The sequence below is a fragment of the Odocoileus virginianus genome, unplaced genomic scaffold (genome assembly GCF_023699985.2).
Source record: "Odocoileus virginianus isolate 20LAN1187 ecotype Illinois unplaced genomic scaffold, Ovbor_1.2 Unplaced_Scaffold_2, whole genome shotgun sequence".
Classification (NCBI taxonomy): Eukaryota; Metazoa; Chordata; class Mammalia; order Artiodactyla; family Cervidae; genus Odocoileus; species Odocoileus virginianus.
In genome coordinates, this window is record NW_027224264.1 from 1,158,750 (window position 1) to 1,178,656 (window position 19,907).

A 19,907-nucleotide genomic window follows, 5' to 3' on the forward strand; every position below is an offset into this window, starting at 1 on the left:
CACTCACCATCAGAACAATGTTTATTTAGATTGAACTAATATAATAATTTTTACTTTGATAAATGATTTCACATCCCTTGTGTTCTCATAGCAAGCTGCACATATTTTTTATTATGGTACTAAACTGTCTTACAGTTAGCCTTCATTGTCTCCAGTAGATTTCTTTGGGTATATATGCCCACTTGATTCTGACCACCTGCATGGCAAACTGCTCCAAGAATCCAGTGGGTGGGGTCCCCAAAAGCAACATGTGTATTGCTAACTTTACTCCCTGGTTGTAGCTGATGGGACCAGTGGTAGACATCTGACTCAAGCTGGGAAAAGTATTCTGTCTCACTGGAATTTAGAAATGGCATTGAAAAATATCCAGTTAATCTCAACTTCTTTCCTGAACATAAGAAATATAAACTGGGGAACTGTATGAGGTTTTATGCTTGCCTTGTGGATGGAGATTTAGAGAAAGTAAATCTACAGAGACAGGACTGAAGGAAATGGATTCAGAAGCAAGAGGCAAAGGAACAAGCAATTCTTCTAATCTAGTTCCTTCTTTTGTCCTGGTCCCATGAAGCATTCACATGCCCCTCTTTATAAATTTGTTTTTTTAGGTTTAAGGCTCAAGTTGGTTTCTGTTACCTGCAACAACAACAATAAGGAATAATAAACAATTCTAATTCATAGGGCATCATTCTTGTCCTCTAGACTGTAAATTCTGAGAGAGTTAAAATTGTGCAGTGGTCATCTTTTATATATCCCCAGTCTCCAATATGGGCTTCCCTGGTGGCTCAGTCGGTAAAGAATCCGCCTGCAATGCGGGAGACCTGGGTTTGATCCCTGGGTTGGGAAGATCCCCTGGAGGAGGGCATGGCAACCCACTCCAGTATTCTTGCCTGGAGAATCCCCATGGACAGAGGAGCCTGGAGGGCTGCAGTCCATGGGGTCACAAAGAGTCAGACATGACTGAGTGACTAAGCACAGCACAGCACAGTCTCCAATACAGAGCCTGGCAAAGAATAAGTGTTAGTAATAAGTAAGTGTTAGTCGCTCAGTCATGCCTGACTCTTTGCAACCTCATGGACTGCAGCCCACTAGGCTCCTCTGTCCATGAGATTTTCCAGGCAACGATACTGGGGTGGTTGCTCAATAAATACTGCTTACACAGAAATATCATTAACAACAAGAATAGAGCCATAGTAATTTCTTTGTGAAATACTTTATTAAAGGTTAAAAATGCCTTTAACTATTTCCTTCTATTTAGCACCTTGATAAGCACTTCACATTTTCTAATCCAAATGTTTCATTTAGGCCACATGTGAAAAACACATTGCTGGAAATTGATTACTCAAATTTAGCTGCTAATATAGTTTTTTGCTCCAACCTAATGTAGAGTCAAATATCATTATTGAGGAACACTCTAATCACTGATGTTAATGCTCAAGTAGGCCTGCCAAGTTCTTCTAAGAAAAGCCCACTGGATCACCTGTCAGAGGTAGAGTCGTGTGTTAGATGACCACAGGTTTGACCCACTGTATCATTTCTATTAAGGGCTTCCCAGGTGGCACAGTTGGTAAAGAATCTGCCTGCCAATGTAGGAGATACAAGAAATGTGGGTTTGATCCCTGGATCAGAAAGATCTCCTGGAGAAGGGAATGGCTACCCACTCCAGTATTCTTGCCTGGAGAATCCCATGGACAGAGGAGCCTGGCGGGCTACAGTTCATGGGTCACAAAGAGTTGGACACAGCTGAGCAACTGAACACGTATGCAACATTTCTATTTAGAGAAGAACTACAATATTATCTCTGTTTTAACTTTTCCCCTGAGAGTAAAGCATGGTGGTGATGGTGGTTTAGTTGCTAAGTCATGTCCAACTCTTGCAACCCCATGGACTGTAGCCCACCAGGCTCCTCTGTCCATGGGATTTCCCAGGCAAGAATACTGGAGTGGGTTGCCATGTCCTTCTCCCTGGGGAAATTCCTGATTTAGGGATCAAACCCACATCTCCTACATATTATAGCCAGTCTCCTGCATCGCCGGTGGATTCTTTACTGACTGATCTACCAGGGAAGCCCAAAGAGTCAAGCATATTCTTCATTTTTTAGTACCTATTGTTCTCCAGATTCAGTGGCTAAGTACTGAAGAAAAAACTGAATAAACCAGGCTCTGTCTTCAAGTAGCTTCCCGTCTAAGACTTATTAAAAACTATTATGAAGACAGAAGATAAACAACTCAAGTATTAGCCTACAATGAATAGTTACACTAGTAGGAATGTGAAATGGGAGTAGCAAAGGGGTAAAATGAATAAAGCACTGTGACTGAAATCAAAGTTTCCTGCTTATGGGCCTCAGGATGAAGCTGATTTGAGTAAATCTGCAGTTCTCCTAACAGGTGATTAAGCATCAATACACAACAAAGGGTTTACTTAGGATGTATTTGAGGGAATGGAAATAAAGTACCTTAGTGTTTAGACTGTCCTCTGAAAGCCAAGAAACCCACATTCTTTTCTGTTAACCTGCTGCTCTTCCTTCCCTGTACTTCAGACTTCTCAGTTGGCTTCATTCGGAAAGTGAAAGTTATTTAATTTTTCATGGCTTAAAGCATATTGGAAACTTCAATTCCATTACAGGTAACCAAACAGAGTTTACAAAAGTGAGAAAAAATATAAATATTTTGAAAGGCTTGACCAATTAATTAAATGAAAGAAATAAGTCCTTACAGACATAATTTCAAACTATAAGTAGAAAATGCAAGTCATAATAGCCTAGGATGAACAGAATTCAAAGTGTCTTTGAAATCATGTCTCAAATCTTTCCCAGTTGAAAAACCTACTCAAATTAACAAATTCCCCTACTTTCACTTCTCTCCCAAATTTATAGGAGTGAAGCTTAAATCATCCTAAATCAATCCCATGATATTATCTCATTGTATTTTCAATAATCTAAAAATCAGAATATATAGGAAGATAGAAACAAAATAAAATGTCATTGACACTAACTGAAGCACATGGATGGAGTGGCATGGAGTCTTAGGTTGTGAAGTATATAAATCCTAAAAATTTTAAGCTATTTTACTCTTTTCAAACATACTATATACAAACTCAAATTACTGAAATAGAGTCCCTGCTAGGCCTGCTTTCATGAATGCATGAGATCAGTGAGAAATAAATAGCAATATTTGCACACAAACATTAAGTTCAATTCAGTGAAAATAACTTGTTTTTTCAAATTAACATGCTTTTAGAAAAACCATTTACACTCTCATCTCAACTCAAACCTCCTCTGTAAGAATCTATGGAAATGCTGAAGGCAGGCCAGGCCTGGTTATCACTGATTGAAAATTTATGGAATCTAAATTGGTAAAATCTTACACAAGGTCATAAATAAGATTCCAAATTGTATACTCCTTACTGAAAACTGCTAGCAGAGTAAAACTTACAGAACTCTATCTGAGTAAAGTTGTTCATGTCTTATATTCATGCATGATTCAAAGGAGCTAAAAAGTCTGGCTATTTGGAAAAAAATCAATTGCATTTAGCTGACTTGTTTCTAAATTGCTGTTTTAACTCTTCCTCCTATGTAAAATGCTGAAACAATATAATCATTCTATAGATGGGTCATGAGGATGAAATGAGATAAAGATATTAAAAGTGTATTTGGAAATTGTGAAGTACTGATTAATAAGAATAATGAACATTCTGACTATACTTATATGATACAAGTGCTATCCTTTATATACATTCATTTATTCAATTATCACAAAATCTGAGAGGTAGATAGTAATATCCTCCTGGTTTTACAGATGATGAAATTCAGGCACAGAAACGTTATACAACTTTCCCAACATCACACAGCTGGGATTTAAATCTAAGGTGGGATTTAAATCTAAGTCTGGCTTCACAGTACAAACTGTTTATCACTATGCTCTATTGAAATCCTCTTTGGAGGTGTACATTGGGCCAAAAGGGGCTGGCATTTAAACTAGTTTTTAGCAGACTGGATCAGTTTTTACCTTGGCAGTCCTGCCCAATTTTGTGGTACCCTATCCAATTCCTAAAATAAACCATAAGGGAGATAAACCTACAAAGAAAAGACAGGACACATATCCTTTACTCCTGAGTCTTCCATCTCGGTCTCAGTAAATAGTGTTACATGACCAAGGTAGATGGCTGATTAGACGGAAGGCGAAATGAAACTGCACAGCCCCAAACATTCCCAAAAGTTCCTAAAACCTCCAAGGGATATGGCACATGAACACAGTACATATAGTGGCTCATCACAGTAAGCAGTTCTCATGGTGGGGGAGGATAATGTGCATTTTGATAAAACTGATTCTAATACATCTTTCCCTTGATCCATTTCCCCCAGTTGCTAACAAATTTTGAGTCATTGCCCTGTGGTCAGATGTGAGGGTTTCCCATCTCGCAAAGTACTTGATTTTCATCAGAATCATTTATAAATATTGTTTTAAGTATCCCTCTGCAAAGGAGCAAAGCCAGTGAGCAAAATGAAGGCAAAAGTAAAAGGATACCACTGTCCCCTCACTGAAGAATGACAACACGTCTACAGAAAAGAATGAATGGCATTTCCTTCATTTGAAGGTGTTATTTATAATTGACAACAGGGATGGGGGTGTAGTGTGATTCTTAAGCCAAGCCAGAGCATTGGAAGGAAAAGCCCAAGGCCATTTGCTAGGTGGCATTGTAAAGTTATGGCAGTATCTGAACTATACTAAATCAATGGCTAGAGTCATGCAAAAAATCATAGATGATGTAGAAAGTCATGAGGCCAAACCCAACCATACCTGATTTAAATCTCTACTCATGCTAAATCAGTGTTTCTCTATTCGACCTTAAATCTTGTCTTTGTCCTCAGCTCCTCCCTCACCTCCTCACTGTTACCATCAACATACACCCATGAAATCTTCCAGAGGAAAACAAACCAACAAGCTACCAATAAACTAATCTTTGACAGGTTAATGAACCAGGCCTGTGTGTTGTTTATCAGACAGGCAGGGTTGAACTGTGCAGGCTGGTTGTCAGAGATGGGGTGAGGTAAAAACAATTTGTCATCAAATATTTGGAAACACTTGCCTTGAGTAGACCCAGCTTGAGCCTCCATGTCACAGCAAACAGGAGAGAATTTAAAACCTGTAACAGCAAATATTTTTACTAATTAATCCTTGTCCAACTCATCTGGGATTCTTCAATCTTTACTCTTCATCCAGTAGTATTTTTTAAATAACAGAGTCAATCAAAATAAGATTCACATACCATAATGTTCACACTCTTAAAGTGGCTTTTAGTATTTTCAGAGTTGTGGAATTATTACCACTATCTAATTCCAGACTAGTTTCATCACCCCAGAAGAAACCCCACACCTACTTTCTTTTAATGTTTCAGCCCAGTGAGCTTGGCATATATTCCTTTTGTGAGGCGTGAGGGCTTCCTAAGTGGCTCAGTGGTAGAGAATCTGCCTACCAATGCAGGAGATGTGGGTTCTATCTCTGGGTCGGGAAGATCCCCTGGAGTAGGAAATGGCAACCCACTCCAGTATTCTTGTATGGAAAATTCCTGGTGGGCTACAGTCCACGGGGTTGTACAGAGTCAGACATGACTGTGGACTTACGCATGTGTGTGGGGAATGAGAAGGGAGAACAAGAAGTCTTGGAAATAGAGGAGCTCCTCTATTACCTGATTTCACATAAATTTGGTTGTTATTTTTCTGGTTTGACAGTTAAAGCCCAGAAAACTATAGGGACCTGTGCAGGGTCTCCCAACATCCATGCTATTGTTCCTTCACTTACATGAATATGCATGACAGAGATCAAGTATGTTCCCTTCTCACTTCCACACTTCACCTCCTCCATGCTCTTGGTCAAACTCAGCATTGCATATATACATACATGAAAATAAACCTAAAAAATCCAGACCCTCAAGGATATTTGGTGATATTACAAAGTGTAATGGACTCTCATTTAGGAAATGATATTCTATTAGTGGACAAACGTTATTCCTGATTATATCTTTGTGGCCAATGTCTCCTCTGGGCTGAGGGAGGCAGAGGAGGACAGAACAGAAAGAAATGCAGGTTCAGGGCTGTTGGCTGCCTCTCTGGTACCTGAGAAAATGCTAATTAGCCACTGCTGACAGACCAGGTCCCCAGTGATGGGACCTATGAAATGTAGACAAACAGGATGATGAGAAGAGATTAATGTGTTTAATAAGCATTAATATGATTTTTATGAAAGGACTTTGTTCTTTTGTAGGGATAGAAAAGCAGGAAACAAAACAAATTAACCTCTTCCCAACAAATCAAAGTGACAAAAACTTTTCCATTTCTAAAAGCTGTAAGAAAATAATACATAATTACCATTTAATGATACTGCCCTTATTATTTATTGCCTGGCAAATGGCTGATGTTCATTCACTTTGTTTTTTTTTTTTTTAAATCATTTCAGCCTAATCTGATTACTTTGCCTTTGTCTGTACACTTGACAGGTTAATCTGAATCAAAATAGAAAACACACACAGAATAGGCTTGGCTATACAGCTGTTCACCTCATTGTTCATATATTGATACAAAGTCAAAATACATGAAATGAGTACTTCTAAAATAAATATCACTAGTATTGTACTGGAAAATAAAGATGAAAATAAAAGGCAAGTAATGAATAAGACATGCACTATATTGCTGATGATATAAGATTGATTTCCCTTGGGGGAACCACCAGAAATAAAAAGTACTTTATTTATTACTGTAAATGAATGTGTCTATTTGCCTGATACTTAGGTACATGCCTTGTCCATGGGACCCTGCATTTTCATTTTGTATAGGAAATGAAAGGTAGGAAGATATAAGGAAGGAAAACAAATCAAAGGCTGAAACCTGCATTCTCTCTGGGTTTTCCATAAACTAGTAATATAGATGGTTATATTACCGTTCTCTCCATCAGACTTCCTTTCATGGTCAGTGTCAGTCAAGGACAATGCGGAGTTGGCCCGGCTGGACAAACAGGAACTATGCTCTGATTTCATCCCCCGGATCCACATTCTCAGTGCATGGTCAGGGGAGGCAGCGCCTTCTGTCTCCGTGTCCACATCAGATCCCATCTCCAGTTGGTAGCCATGCCGGGAAACACTGTGCATGTCTGTCTGGTAGCCAGAGCACAGGGTGTGAGGAGTCTCACAGAATTCCATCTCTGCGAAGAAAAAAAGTTCAGAGAAAAAACTTAGAAGGAAACAGAAATACCTGGTCAAATTCTACTTTTTTTGTCCTTATGTGCCCCTCCTCCATTGTTAGTATTTATGTCTTTGCAAAGTTAGAATTCTGGCCTTTTTATTTATGGTAGCTAGGATTATGTGCTTATTTTGCGCTTCTGTAGCTTAAAATTATGCTCCTGTTGATTCTTACAAGGTTCTGGAAAAAGCATGCCCAAAATAGCTTTATAGCTACAATTTTAGATTACACAAATGTAATGAAATAAGTGAGTACAGGGGAGTATAAAGTGTAGAGAGCTGTCCTTTAAAAGATATTTCTCTTCTAGGAAGAATATATATGACCGTCAGAGCACACCTATGCTTAAAATATTAAAATTATTGCCTTTTCTAAGTATTTCATACACCTTAGAGTTAAGAATACATAATTCAAGGTGAAAACTGTGAGGAAAAAGCATTAAGATTAAATATACTTTTCAAAAGTATTTTTCCCAAACACATTAGTCTAAACTCTAAAATTATGAGTACCTAATATCACTATTTCCCATTGTCTCCAAAGAATATTGAGGCTGACTTTATGTTAATTATTCTGTTCCATTCATTCTTTCAAGAAATACATAAAATCTTTCAATCATATATTATACCTCAGCAGTGCTTTGAGGCTTGGATTCCCCATCACCACCCCTCCCCCCGACCAAACTTCCCCTAAGCCTTAGAATCATAAAATATTTAGGATCTTAGAGATGATATAATGAATCCCCTCTGTCTACAGTTGAGGAAAATAAAGTCCAGAGGACAGATGCACTGTCCATAGCCAATGTCGGATAGCAACAGAGTCCTTTTTCCTAGAACATCTGCAATTGATGTCTGCTAGACACCAAGGAAGCGCCATCAACTTACTGCATGGATATCAGGCATTCATTCAGTTTTACAGTCAATTTTGCATTCAATTATGGCAAAATGTCAAAAAGGGGGAAAGATGCTTTAACAGACCTTAATAAGTTAATGAAAAATGACCACATGCCAAGACATATCATCTGAAATGTCCATGTAATACTTAGATAAGGTAATCCGGGGATGTTGTACACTATATAGGATTTTCTCAGACTGACATCAGAGACAGGGTATGTCATTTGGCCAGGAAGAAGCTTAACTGAGTGCATCTAATCCTTAGCACATATCAATAAAATGCAAACCCTAAAATGAATTTAATTCTTTGAATACAAAAAGTGCTAGAATTTAGACTGACCACATTTAGACCAATTTAAACTGACTCTTCGAGAAAGACGAGTACAGAATACAAACAGGGTTTTTAAATGACTATTTTTGTGTGTGTGTGTGTGACATGTAATTGTCAAACAAGGGTTGAACAAGTCAAATATTAATGCTTATTCAATAGCCATTAGGTGCCCAGCACAGTGTCCTCTGACACATGTTGCAGGCAAATAAAGCTACTATATTGTATTAGGGAAAGTCAACTATAAATTTTTTTAGGGTTATTCATCACTGTTGAGGATGTTGCTTATGATTTTTGTGATGAATGTCTTTAAGAGTAATTCTGTTTTTCTACCAAAATTTTCTAAATTCCAAAGGAGTGATGTTTAAAGAAATAGGCATGGTTTCCATGTCACACACAAAACCTTATGAAACTGGGCTTCTCCTTGACGTAAGGCTAAAAGTAAAAATCCATCTTTCCCAATATAAATCTTAGTGATCTAGAACATTGTGATCAGTTAGTATTCATGCCTCTTAATTTCACAAAGATATCCAATCCTGTGTAGTTGCTGCTGTAGCAACCTTGTCATGAACCTGTCAGCTTGGAGCTGTAGGAAAGGAAGTTTATCTAGGCCTGCATTCACAACTTCCTTCCTTCCCCAGACTGGTGGTTCCCAAACTTCTGCGTGCTTCAGAATCACCTGGAAGGTTTGTCAAGACACAGGTTGCTGTGCCTGCCCTCCCCCACCCTGTTTCAATGTCTCATTCAGCTGGTCTGTGGTAGAGCTAAAGAATCTGCATTTCTCGTGCTCGCTTCGGCAGCACATATAGTAAAATTGGAATACACAGAAGATTAGCATTGCCCCTGTGCAGAACTAAACAGACATTTCTCCAAAGAAGATACACAGATGGCTAACAAACACATGAAAAGATGCTCAACATCACTCATTATCAGAGAAATGCAAATCAAAACCACAATGAGGTACCATTATACGCCAGTCAGGATGGCTGCTATCCAAAAGTCTACAAGCAATAAATGCTGGAGAGGGTGTGGAGAAAAGGGAACCCTCTTACACTGTTGGTGGGAATGCAAACTAGTACAGCCACTATGGAGAACAGTGTGGAGATTTCTTACAAAAAAAAAAAAACTGGAAATAGAACTGCCATATGACCCAGCAATCCCACTTCTGGGCATACACACTGAGGAAACCAGATCTGAAAGAGACACGTGCACCCCAATGTTCATCGCAGCACTGTTTATAATAGCCAGGACATGGAAGCAACCTAGATGCCCATCAGCAGACGAATGGATGAGGAAGCTGTGGTACATATACACCATGGAATATTACTCAGCCGTTAAAAAGAATTCATTTGAATCAGTTCTAATGAGATGGATGAAACTGGAGCCCATTATACAGAGTGAAGTAAGCCAGAAAGATAAAGAACATTACAGTATACTAACACATATATATGGAATTTAGAAAGATGGTAATGATAACCCTATATGCAAAACAGAAAAAGAGACACAGATGTATAGAACAGACTTTTGGACTCTGTGGGAGAAGGCGAGGGTGGGATGTTTTGAGAGAACAGCATGTATATTAGTGAAACAGATCACCAGCCCAGGTTGGATGCATGAGACAAGTGCTCGGGCCTGGTGCACTGGGAAGACCCAGAGGAATTGGGTGGAGAGGGAGGTGGGAGGGGGGATCGGGATGGGGAATACATGTAACTCCATGGCTGATTCATGTCAGTGTATGACAAAACCCACTACAATACTGTAAAGTAATTAGATTCCAACTAATAAAAATAAATGAAAAAAAAAAAGAATCTGCATTTCTCACCAGTTCGCAGGTAAAGGCTTATGCTATTTGTCCACGGACCACACTTTGAAAACTTCTTCCCTACAGTTTTCTTAGAAATCAGTGGGAGCTAGGGAAATGGGAGAAGTCAGAGAGCAATCTTACTGTGGCATTACCAAAGATTTTGCAACAACTCAAATTCTATTTGGACACCAGCAAGAAAGTTATTGAACTGAATTACTCTAAAATGCCCCCCTCCCATCTATTCCCATGGATACAGGGCACTAATTAAGGAATTTACTTTTAAAAGCACAAACCTGCATTTATTTTCACTCATACAATGATGTATGCGATGTGACTTTCCAAAGATCTTAATATACACATCTGAGTCAAATTAAAGACATTCATTGGAAAAGGATGAGCAAATAAAAATAGACAGCTAATTTGTCACTTCAGATACTAAAATAATAGAAAAGTTCTTTTAAACTAACCACTGATGGATATAAGCAGAATCCCTCTTTGTTAAAGTGATTTCCCCCCATTCAAAAAGAAATTTGAACATGGATTTGTTCCCGTCTAAGGAAATGTGGTATAATATGATAAAAAATTACGTAAGATTTCTATTGGAACAACGATTTGAATGCAAAGACTAAACATCACATTCCCTTAAACACAGTCAGATAAAAGTATACTTCCTTACCAATATGTAACTTTCAAAAGTAACAATCCAAGTAAGCTATCAGTTGCTTGTTTTCTGATGATAAAGAAAAAAGTTAAATAAATAAGTAAAGAAAGAAAAGGAAAAGTTTCACTTATTTACAGTAAGTGATATTCATTGAACAGTTGCACTTCCCTTTCTTGAAATCGATGTTACCATTGTAAATTATTTCCTTAAAAACACAAATATCTTGGTGGTATTCAAAATTCCCATAGGATGTACTTTCTATAAAAGCACTTACAAGGCACCATAAGTGGATGTTTTTAGCCTTGCACATATAACCTTGTTACCTAAAATACTACTTTTTCCCAAGAGAAGATAAAGTTCAATTGGATTTAGTATAGATCTATTCTTACCAAAAAGCTAGCCACAAGAGAAATGTAAGTACAATCTTAGAATATCTAAGATGTAAATGGATAGACTGGCAACATGAGAAACTACATTTCAGGAGTAAACAAAGATAATCCCAAGTGAATGATGTATGTAGGCCTCATGAACATGTATTCAATTCTGATTGAAAGGAAAAACTATTTTGCAGCCTTGTAGGAGACAAATTTGAGCAGATTAATAAAGAGTTGAAATCCAGTTTTTAAAATGGGCAAGAGATTCAAAGAGATACTTCACAGGAAAAGATACAGGAAGGAACAAACAAATGAAAAGCTGCTCAACATCATTAGTTATTAGGAAAGTGCAAACTAAAACTATAATGAGATACCACTACAGACCTACCAGAATGGTTAAAAAATTCTGACCACATCAGCTGTGGAGCCGCTACATATACTGCTGGTAAGAAAGTCAAGTGGTACAATCACTTTGGAAAATAATCTGGCAGCTTCCTAAAGAGATAAAGCTAAATTTAACAGGAGAACAAGGTACTTTGGGACATGTATCACAAAAAAATAAAAATTGCTGTCCACGCAAATATCTGTATGAGGGTGTTCAGAAACTTTACTCAAGTAACAGCTATAAATTAGAAACAACCCAAGTGTCCACAAATAGCTAATAGGATGAATCATCTGTGGTAGGTGCATACTATGGAATACTACTCAGTCAAAAAAAAGAACATTTGATATTTAATAAGATGCATGGACCTCAAAATAATTACAGTGAGTGAGAAAAAAAGACCAACAGAAGGTGTATATATTGCATGTTTCCATTTAAATAAAATTCTATAAATGCAAATCTACCTGCAGTGATAGAAAGCAGATCAGTGGTTATGTCTAGGGGAAGAAAGTCAGAGAGAAATAGAGAACAAAGGGGCACAAGGATACTTTTGGGATGATCTAAACATCTGCCATCTTGACTGTGGCAATAGTTACACATGTGTATGCATACCAAAGTTTATCATATTGTACACTTTATGTTTGTGTAGTTTATTGTACTTCAGTTATACCTCTATACTTATTGTTTTTTTCAGTGCACTGTACTCCATAAGATGGGCTTCTGAGGTGGCTCAGTGGTAAAGAATCCACCTGCCAAGCAGGAGACATGGGTTCAGTCCCTGGGTCAGGAAGATCCCTGGAGAAGGAAATGGCAACCCACTCCAGTATTCTTGCCTGGAAAATCCCATGGACAGAGGAGGCTAGTGGGCTGTAGTCCATGGGGTTGCAAAAGAGTTTGACATGACTTAGGGACTAAACAACAACAACGATAAGCCCATAAGATAGAAAGAGAGTTAGGGGACTGAAGAACCCCTTAGTTTTCACAAGTGGAGCCAAGGGTCTCTGAGCCGGAAGGAGGCTCAGCTTTTTTCCTCCTAGTGTTAGAAAGTACATGTAATAATGAACAAAAAGGTATTCAAAATGCTGTTTCGCTTATTTACAAGTTAAGAGGCACTCAAGGCTAAGTGACTCAAGATTTGTCATTGATCTTCTTGGAAGCATTTTTTTCCTAAGGAACATAAGAGTTGAAAGTCAGTTTTAGAGGGGAAACTAAAGATGGAACTGATCACTGATGAGCTTTCAGCAGCTAAGGGAACATTCAGTAGTTGGGAATCATGAGACTAAGTTGAGTGGATCTGGCATGAAGAATCACTATAGGCCTCTATTAATGCTGATGAGTTAATAATATTTAAAAAATTCTATAACATACTGAATAAAATGAACTACTATATATTCTTTATGAATCGAGGGATTGATCTTCAGGTGTTCAGTCTGAAGAAGTCATTTATCAAAACTTGAAAGAGAAAGTAATAGTTATTTATATCAGCATTTTTCTAGAAATGCCATTTCTAAGTTTCTGATAAGCTCAAGACTTTATTTTTCTTTCAATTCTACCTATCCACACTTCCTCTAAAAATGGAGCTTTAGGACATCACACTCCAAATAAATCATTGGAAGTCAGAAAGTGTGATAAATCTTAGCCATGACCTGAGTGATTTGGAATATAACTTCCAAAGAATTTACTCTATTTCTAAACTAAGAAAGCGAGAGAGAGGTCATAAAATTATTATCCTTAATTATTGTAATTCATAACAAGCCTTATGGACTATATGCAAAGACAGGTGTTATTAATTAGCCATGTGATTTTTAGATAAGTCACTTAATATCTTGGGGCCTCAGTTTCCTCATTTGCAAAATGTTCAGGTCCAACTAGAAATAAATCTCTAGGTAAACTCTCTTGTAATAAAATTCTGTTAACTATAACTTAAGGCTGTTAGTGCAAAATGTGAAATGGTTAATATTTTCAAATTGGAAAAGTATTAGTGGTTTTATGGGTCAAGGTGCTATTCATATTTCTACTGTGAAGGATAATCAGTCACATTAGCTAAATAAGATCTTGTCATTATTACAAGTCTTACTATGTTAAAGTATTGATACAGCCTAGGTATCTACAGTGAATTGTAAGATTATTGATAAACAAAGTACATAAACTATATCATGTAAAAATCAATTTAGTAAATAGTTCCTCATGAAACATGAAATCATCAGTTTATGAACGTGGTTATTACAAAAATTATTTTATGGCAATGCATTGGAAATCCCATGGACAAAGGAGACTGGCGGGCTACAGTCCATGGGGGTCGTAAAAGTTGGACACGATTTAGCGACTAAACCATCACCACTCTATGGCACAGTGAATAAAAATTCACACAATTAAAAAATACTACACAGCCACTAATAATTCATTACTGGCTCTAGGGGAAATTTCAATGAGTTACTAAGGTCTTCAGAAAAAATATGAAGAAGGGAAGGAAGGATAGGAAAAAAAGAGGGAGAGAGGGAATAAGGAAGGAAGGCAGAAGGAAGGGAAGGAGAGAGACGGGGAGGGAGAGAAGAAGGTAAAAAGGAGGTAGACAGGAGGCAAATGATTTTCACAACTGGGTACCATTTTATATTTCTCAGTTTCAGGACTTTGAAAGGAAAACGATATCAAATTGTCAAACAAATTAGTTCATGTAAGTTTACTTAAACACAGTTCTGCTGAACACCCACTCAATTTCAAGTCAAGAAAACAAAACAAAATAGACTTCTCTGATTTCTCCTAGCCTTTGAAAATTAGCCCAATTTAACATCTTCTTTTACTTTGTGAAAAAGCTTTATCAAACCCACAGTACTACACTAGGCCCTGAACAGAGTGAGTTAACAGGACCATTTCACGTCCTTTGGCAAGTTTCACAGGAGCCTTTTTAAAGATCCGAATGACAACAGAGTAATAAAGGTATGCCACCCAGACCTGACCTTTATTCTTCTTCTCAGGCCTCATCAGCCTTTTCTAGGGCACAGGAGTAATAGATGGAATGCTCTCACATGCAAGTCTGGAGCCTGTGGATATCAGAGGACTTAAATAACTAAGCTTCCTGAAGCCCAGTCTCCCCACCTCATAGCTCCAAATGCACCCATTATCTCGGTACTCAGGACCTACCAATTTTGCCTTATTTAATTTTCAAGATTTATCCATCTTGTCAATATAGTGAAAAATAAGGCAAAAAACCTGGGCAGAATTAAAAGCCTAAAGTATAAACATTCATGCTTTGTGACTGATACTGGCTCACTGGAGCCATCCCAGAACACAGTTAAAAGACCATGTTAATGTTAAAAAGGATACACTCCAAAGTACAGCGAGTTGCAAATCTATAAACATGGCTCAAACCAGAGAAGGACACAGAATTACAGCATAATTCTTGGAGATGAGGTAGGAAGATGAGGATGTGAGGTAGGAACTTGGAAGAAATCAAAAGGGACTTCAATCTTATTTAGATAGACATGAAAATATCCTTCCAACCTAAGAAGGAAGGAAATATGATGTGGGAATAAACAATTTCTGTTTACTTTCTTGAACAAATATTCATCTTAGTGCAGGGTCCAGCTTAGACTGTACTCACATAAAATGGGAGAATTTTCTCTGAAGCTAATTCAGTTACCACAACAAAAAAAGATGAGGCCTGTTTTACAGCCTTCGTGACAAGAGTCTAGAAAAAGATTCAGGGACTAGAAAAGATGGTGGGAGGTCCTGGACTTCAACAGAAGTTTAGATCAATGAGAACCTGTGCAGGTTCACTTTATTTCAACATTTCAAATGAGACAGAGACTTCCTGGCCTAAACGAGAAATTTTCAGGGCTACTGAACACTGAAAATGCATGGTGCTCAATGGCCCTGAAAATTTCTCATTTCTTACCTATGCTGGTCCAATTTTCTGGCTATTCATATCACTTTGGAGCCTGAATCCTTATTGACCATTGTGGTCTTCCACGTATACTTTTGTATTTTCATTATGTTCACTAAGGATGTGAAGCTGGTTGTTTATTGTGTGTATTTTGTATGTATGCATGTGTGTGTGTATTAAACTGCATTAATCTGCAGCACAATACCATCTAGAGAAGTGAGGACAGTGAGCTAAAGAGTTAAATGACTGCTTAAAACACTTGCAAATGCTTCAAACACATACTCTTAAAGGCAAACAATGTGACCTCTGTAACATTTTACTCTAATCTGTAAGCATTTATTTTGTGACGACTGAGTAAAGATATCAAGAGAGAACTGTGTACTGGAGTGACTGTCCACAAAGAGCTACTGAGCAAATGGCATTCTGCTCCATTAAGGGATTCTTATCACCATCTTTCAAAGACGACCTATTTATTTTGCCTCAGTATCTTTGGACATCTTGTGTGAGCCACCTAGAATGTGTCCCTCTGATTTTTCACCAGTTTAATTCCTAACATCTGGCTTGGGTCAGTACCTTCACAAACTGTTCTCCAACTTTCTCCCCCCTGCCAATAATCTTATACCCTTCCTTAGAGCATTTCTAATCTTTACTACATGACTTTTATATTCTTTCTCTGTATGCACATTGTCTGTATTACCTGCTGAATTAGACCTCCAGACCCTAGTGTTTCCTAAAATTTTAGAATCTCCCAAAATCAAATGAGATAACTTCTGCAAAGTTTTGTATGGTCTATGAGTGATAGTCGCTCAGTCATGTCCAACTTTTTGCAACCCCATGGACTATAGAGTCCATGGAATTCTCCAGGCCAGAATACTGGAGTGGGTAGCCTTTCCCTTCTCCAGGGGATCTTCCCAACCCAGGGATTGAACCCAGATCTCCCACACTGCAGGTAGATGCTTTACCAGCTGAGCCACAAGGGAAGCCCATGGTCTATGAAGGACCATATAAATAAAAGGTAGTATTGCCATCCCTTCAGGCCTTAGAATAACTCTAGACAAGGAGTGATCAAAAACTAACAACATTTTAAAGTCAGTAGTTAATATAAAAGCAGTCTTGAAAAGGTTAAATTGTTTAATAAAATTCTGACACATATGAATTGTTTTGTTTAACATAAAACAAGACTGACCACTGCAAATTTAAAAATTGCTATTTTGGTATACAAGCTATGAATTTCAAATAATCAATGCTCCGGAAATTTGGCAAAAAGAGGACAGCAACCCACTGGCCATGGACTTAGGAAAAGAGAAAAAAAAAAACAATTTATAGCAATGTTAAACTAATGGGGAAAAAGTTCTCTGTATTGTCTTCTGATTGAAATAGTCTCACAAAGAAAGTTGTCCTCACTATTATTTTTGGCTTAAAGAATTGGAAAATGAATCCCTATTAAAATTCTTCAAAATACACCCTAGGGTGTGGTGTTGAACTGGGAAGTCTTTGATCAAACCAGCCACAAAGCCCTGGTAGAAGATGATCTTTCAGTTGACTTGAGTCAAAACTTCTTTTGCTCTTACCCTGATATCAGTTCCATCCTATATACTATATACAAATGACCACTTTGGCAAGTTTATAGAGCATCCTGGAGTGTGCAGGTGGCTCCTCTGAGAGACTGTTTTCATGAACTCAGAGAATTTTTATTTTTCTTTTCAGAGATAGAAGTAGCTTTCCAAATGGGCAAAAGTTGTGGGAAGAACTTTTAGAATGCTCATTAGGAACTTCCAAATTTGAATTCTGTTTAGAGAAACATCCTGGAGAAGAATTCTACTTCCAGGCAAGATACGGTGACAGGGACCAAATGTATTCTCATGCCTGAAACAGTAACACAAAGCAGACAAAATATATGAAACACTGGTTTTCAGACATTGGGCAACAAAGGAAAGTGACCCCTGAGATATGGGAAACAAATGGCATGAGCCCTATGGATGCTCCGGCTTACTGCCTGCAGAGTTTCCAGATCTTAGCACGGGGAGGGAGAGTGTAGGGGGAGCCTGGCAGTTTCTATGAGTTGAGGCAAACCTGCTAGTCTGGAAAAGCCAACAACTAGAGTTGGCTGAACTCAGTACCAAACAGGAGAGAGCTGCCGAGAAAAGAGAATTCTAGGGATCTGCAGATGTCCCCAGAGTCCAGAACAGCACATGGATGCAAGGACACCACCTGAACTGCAGAAAGAACCATCTGAAATGATTAAAGAAAACAACTTTGAAACAGGGCTGTCCCTATTCTCAACAGCCAGGGTGAAAAACCTCATAATTCATGAGCACTGAGCAGGGTACTCAAAAAGAGTTCGAAGCGCCTAGATCTATGATTGAAATTTGTTAAGGGGTGTGGTCAATGCCTGGCAACAGTTTTCTCCTTTTGCATCTTGCTATTAAGTATTCTTAGGTGTGAAATGAAGTGAAAGTCACTCAATCCTGTCTGACTCTTTGCGACCCCATGAACTGTCCATGGGGTCTGCCTCCAGGCCAGAATACTGGAGTGGGTAGCAGTTCCCTTCTCCAGGGGATCTTCCCAACCCAGGGATCAAATCCAGGTCTCCCACACTGCAGGCAGATTCTTTACCAGTTGAGCCACCAGGGAAGCCCCCATGTCTTATAAAGTTAAACATACTCTTAGATAACTATTTACCCAAGAGAAATGAAATCATGTATTCATACAAAGACATGTACACAAACGCTCACAGCATTTTTATTTGTAATAGCCAAAGTTTAGAAATAGCTCAAATAGCCATCAACAGATGCATAACTGCATACTCTCCTACATTCAGACAGTGGACTACTGTTGTTCTTCAGTTGCTAAGTTGGGTCTTAATCTTTTCAACCCCATGGGCTGTAGCATGCCAAGCTCCTCTGTCCTCCACTATCACCCGGAGTTTGCTCAAATTCATGTCCATTGAGTTGGTGATGCTATTTAACCATCTCATCCTCTGTCACCCCCTTCTCCTTTTGCCTTCAATCTTTCCTCAGCATCAGGGTCTTTTCAATGAGTCAGCTCTTCACATCAAGTGGCCAAAGTAATGGAACTTCTACTGAGTCATAAAAAGGTCTTTTCAATGAGTCAGCTCTTCACATCAACTGGCCAAAGTAATGGAATTTCTATTGAGCCATAAAAAGGAATAAAAATACATACAAAAACGTGGATAAGTATCAAACCATGCTGAGTTTTTTCTAAGGGTTAAAAAGTCTACATACTCTATGCTTTCATTTACGCAAAATTCTACAAAATGCGAACTAATCTATAGTGACAGAAAGCAAATCCCAGGTTGCCTGGAGTGGAGATGGTTGGGAGTGGTAGAGGGAAAAGCATCACAGAGTGGCAAGAGAAAACTTTGAGAGGTTACTGATATATTCATTATGATGACTGTGGTGTTTTCATGGGTCAAAATTTGCCAAATTTTACACTATAAATATGTACAATTTATTATATATTAATTATATCTTAGTAAGCAAGGTTCTAGAAAATGGAGAAGCAAAGAAAATTTTGTTTGCCTAATTTAAATTTCCCAGTTGAATACTGGGTGCAATGAAACAAAGTAACAACTGATAAAACTGAAAAACCCATCTGTGTTCACAAACTGCCATGAGTGAAGGAAATGACAGGTGAATTTCTCTTGACTTGCCTTCCATTTTTCCTTCACCCTGGTAAAATCAGACGGTTTTCAATTCTGGACACTAAAATTCCTGAATGCTCTGATTGTTACAGACATGTAAAAATGATCAACAAATTAGGTTCGATCCTAATGTGGCAGGAAAGATTCATGGGCCAATCTGGGCTCAACAACAAGGTACTATGACCAATCAGGTGGACTCAATACTAGTGACACACATTTGCCATTCCCACCTTAACAGGTTAGTTGCCTTTGTTTTATTCTATAGCTATAGATTTCTCACATAATCCTGACTAACTATTCTGTCCAAATGCATGTTCTTTCTTGCAAAGAAGACTAGAAGAGAAGATACGATTAATTCAGTGCAGATGCAGTCCTACTCTTTAAACAACACTCAAAAGCTACCTCTCACTAATGGGAGGTTATAATGTCCCCTTCGTTTACCACTAGTTTCCGCAAGAGCTCTTTAGTAGCATCGTGTATATATATTCAATGGTAGAATGGGTTATTACACAGAAACAGTTGCACAGTAGTCAAATACTCTAGTAATCAGAGCCAGTCTTAACCTCATTCTGAAGTATAGTTCAACTGAACTAATAGAATTATTTTTGAGAGTTGTGTTTACATTACAATCCTACCTGTACAAACTCTTATTTAGAAAGAAAAGCGGTTCTCTATTTGCTGTGGAAATTGGGA

General features: G+C 38.1%; 1 protein-coding gene and 1 non-coding gene across 2 annotated transcripts in view; one reads left to right on the forward strand and one right to left on the reverse strand.

Annotated features, from left to right (window-relative positions):
• Positions 1-19,907, reverse strand: part of TENM1 (teneurin transmembrane protein 1) — an 862,693-nt gene that overhangs the window by 529,609 nt on the left and 313,177 nt on the right. The window contains exons 5-6 of the mRNA XM_070462280.1: positions 6,933-7,193; positions 5,086-5,142 (exon numbers count right to left, since the gene is read on the reverse strand). Of these exons, the coding sequence (XP_070318381.1) occupies positions 5,086-5,142; positions 6,933-7,193 (318 nt within the window). The remainder of the gene's footprint in view (positions 1-5,085; positions 5,143-6,932; positions 7,194-19,907) is intronic.
• Positions 9,231-9,338, forward strand: LOC139033344 (U6 spliceosomal RNA). The gene has a single exon (XR_011485929.1). It is a non-coding gene; the product is annotated as a U6 spliceosomal RNA (small nuclear RNA).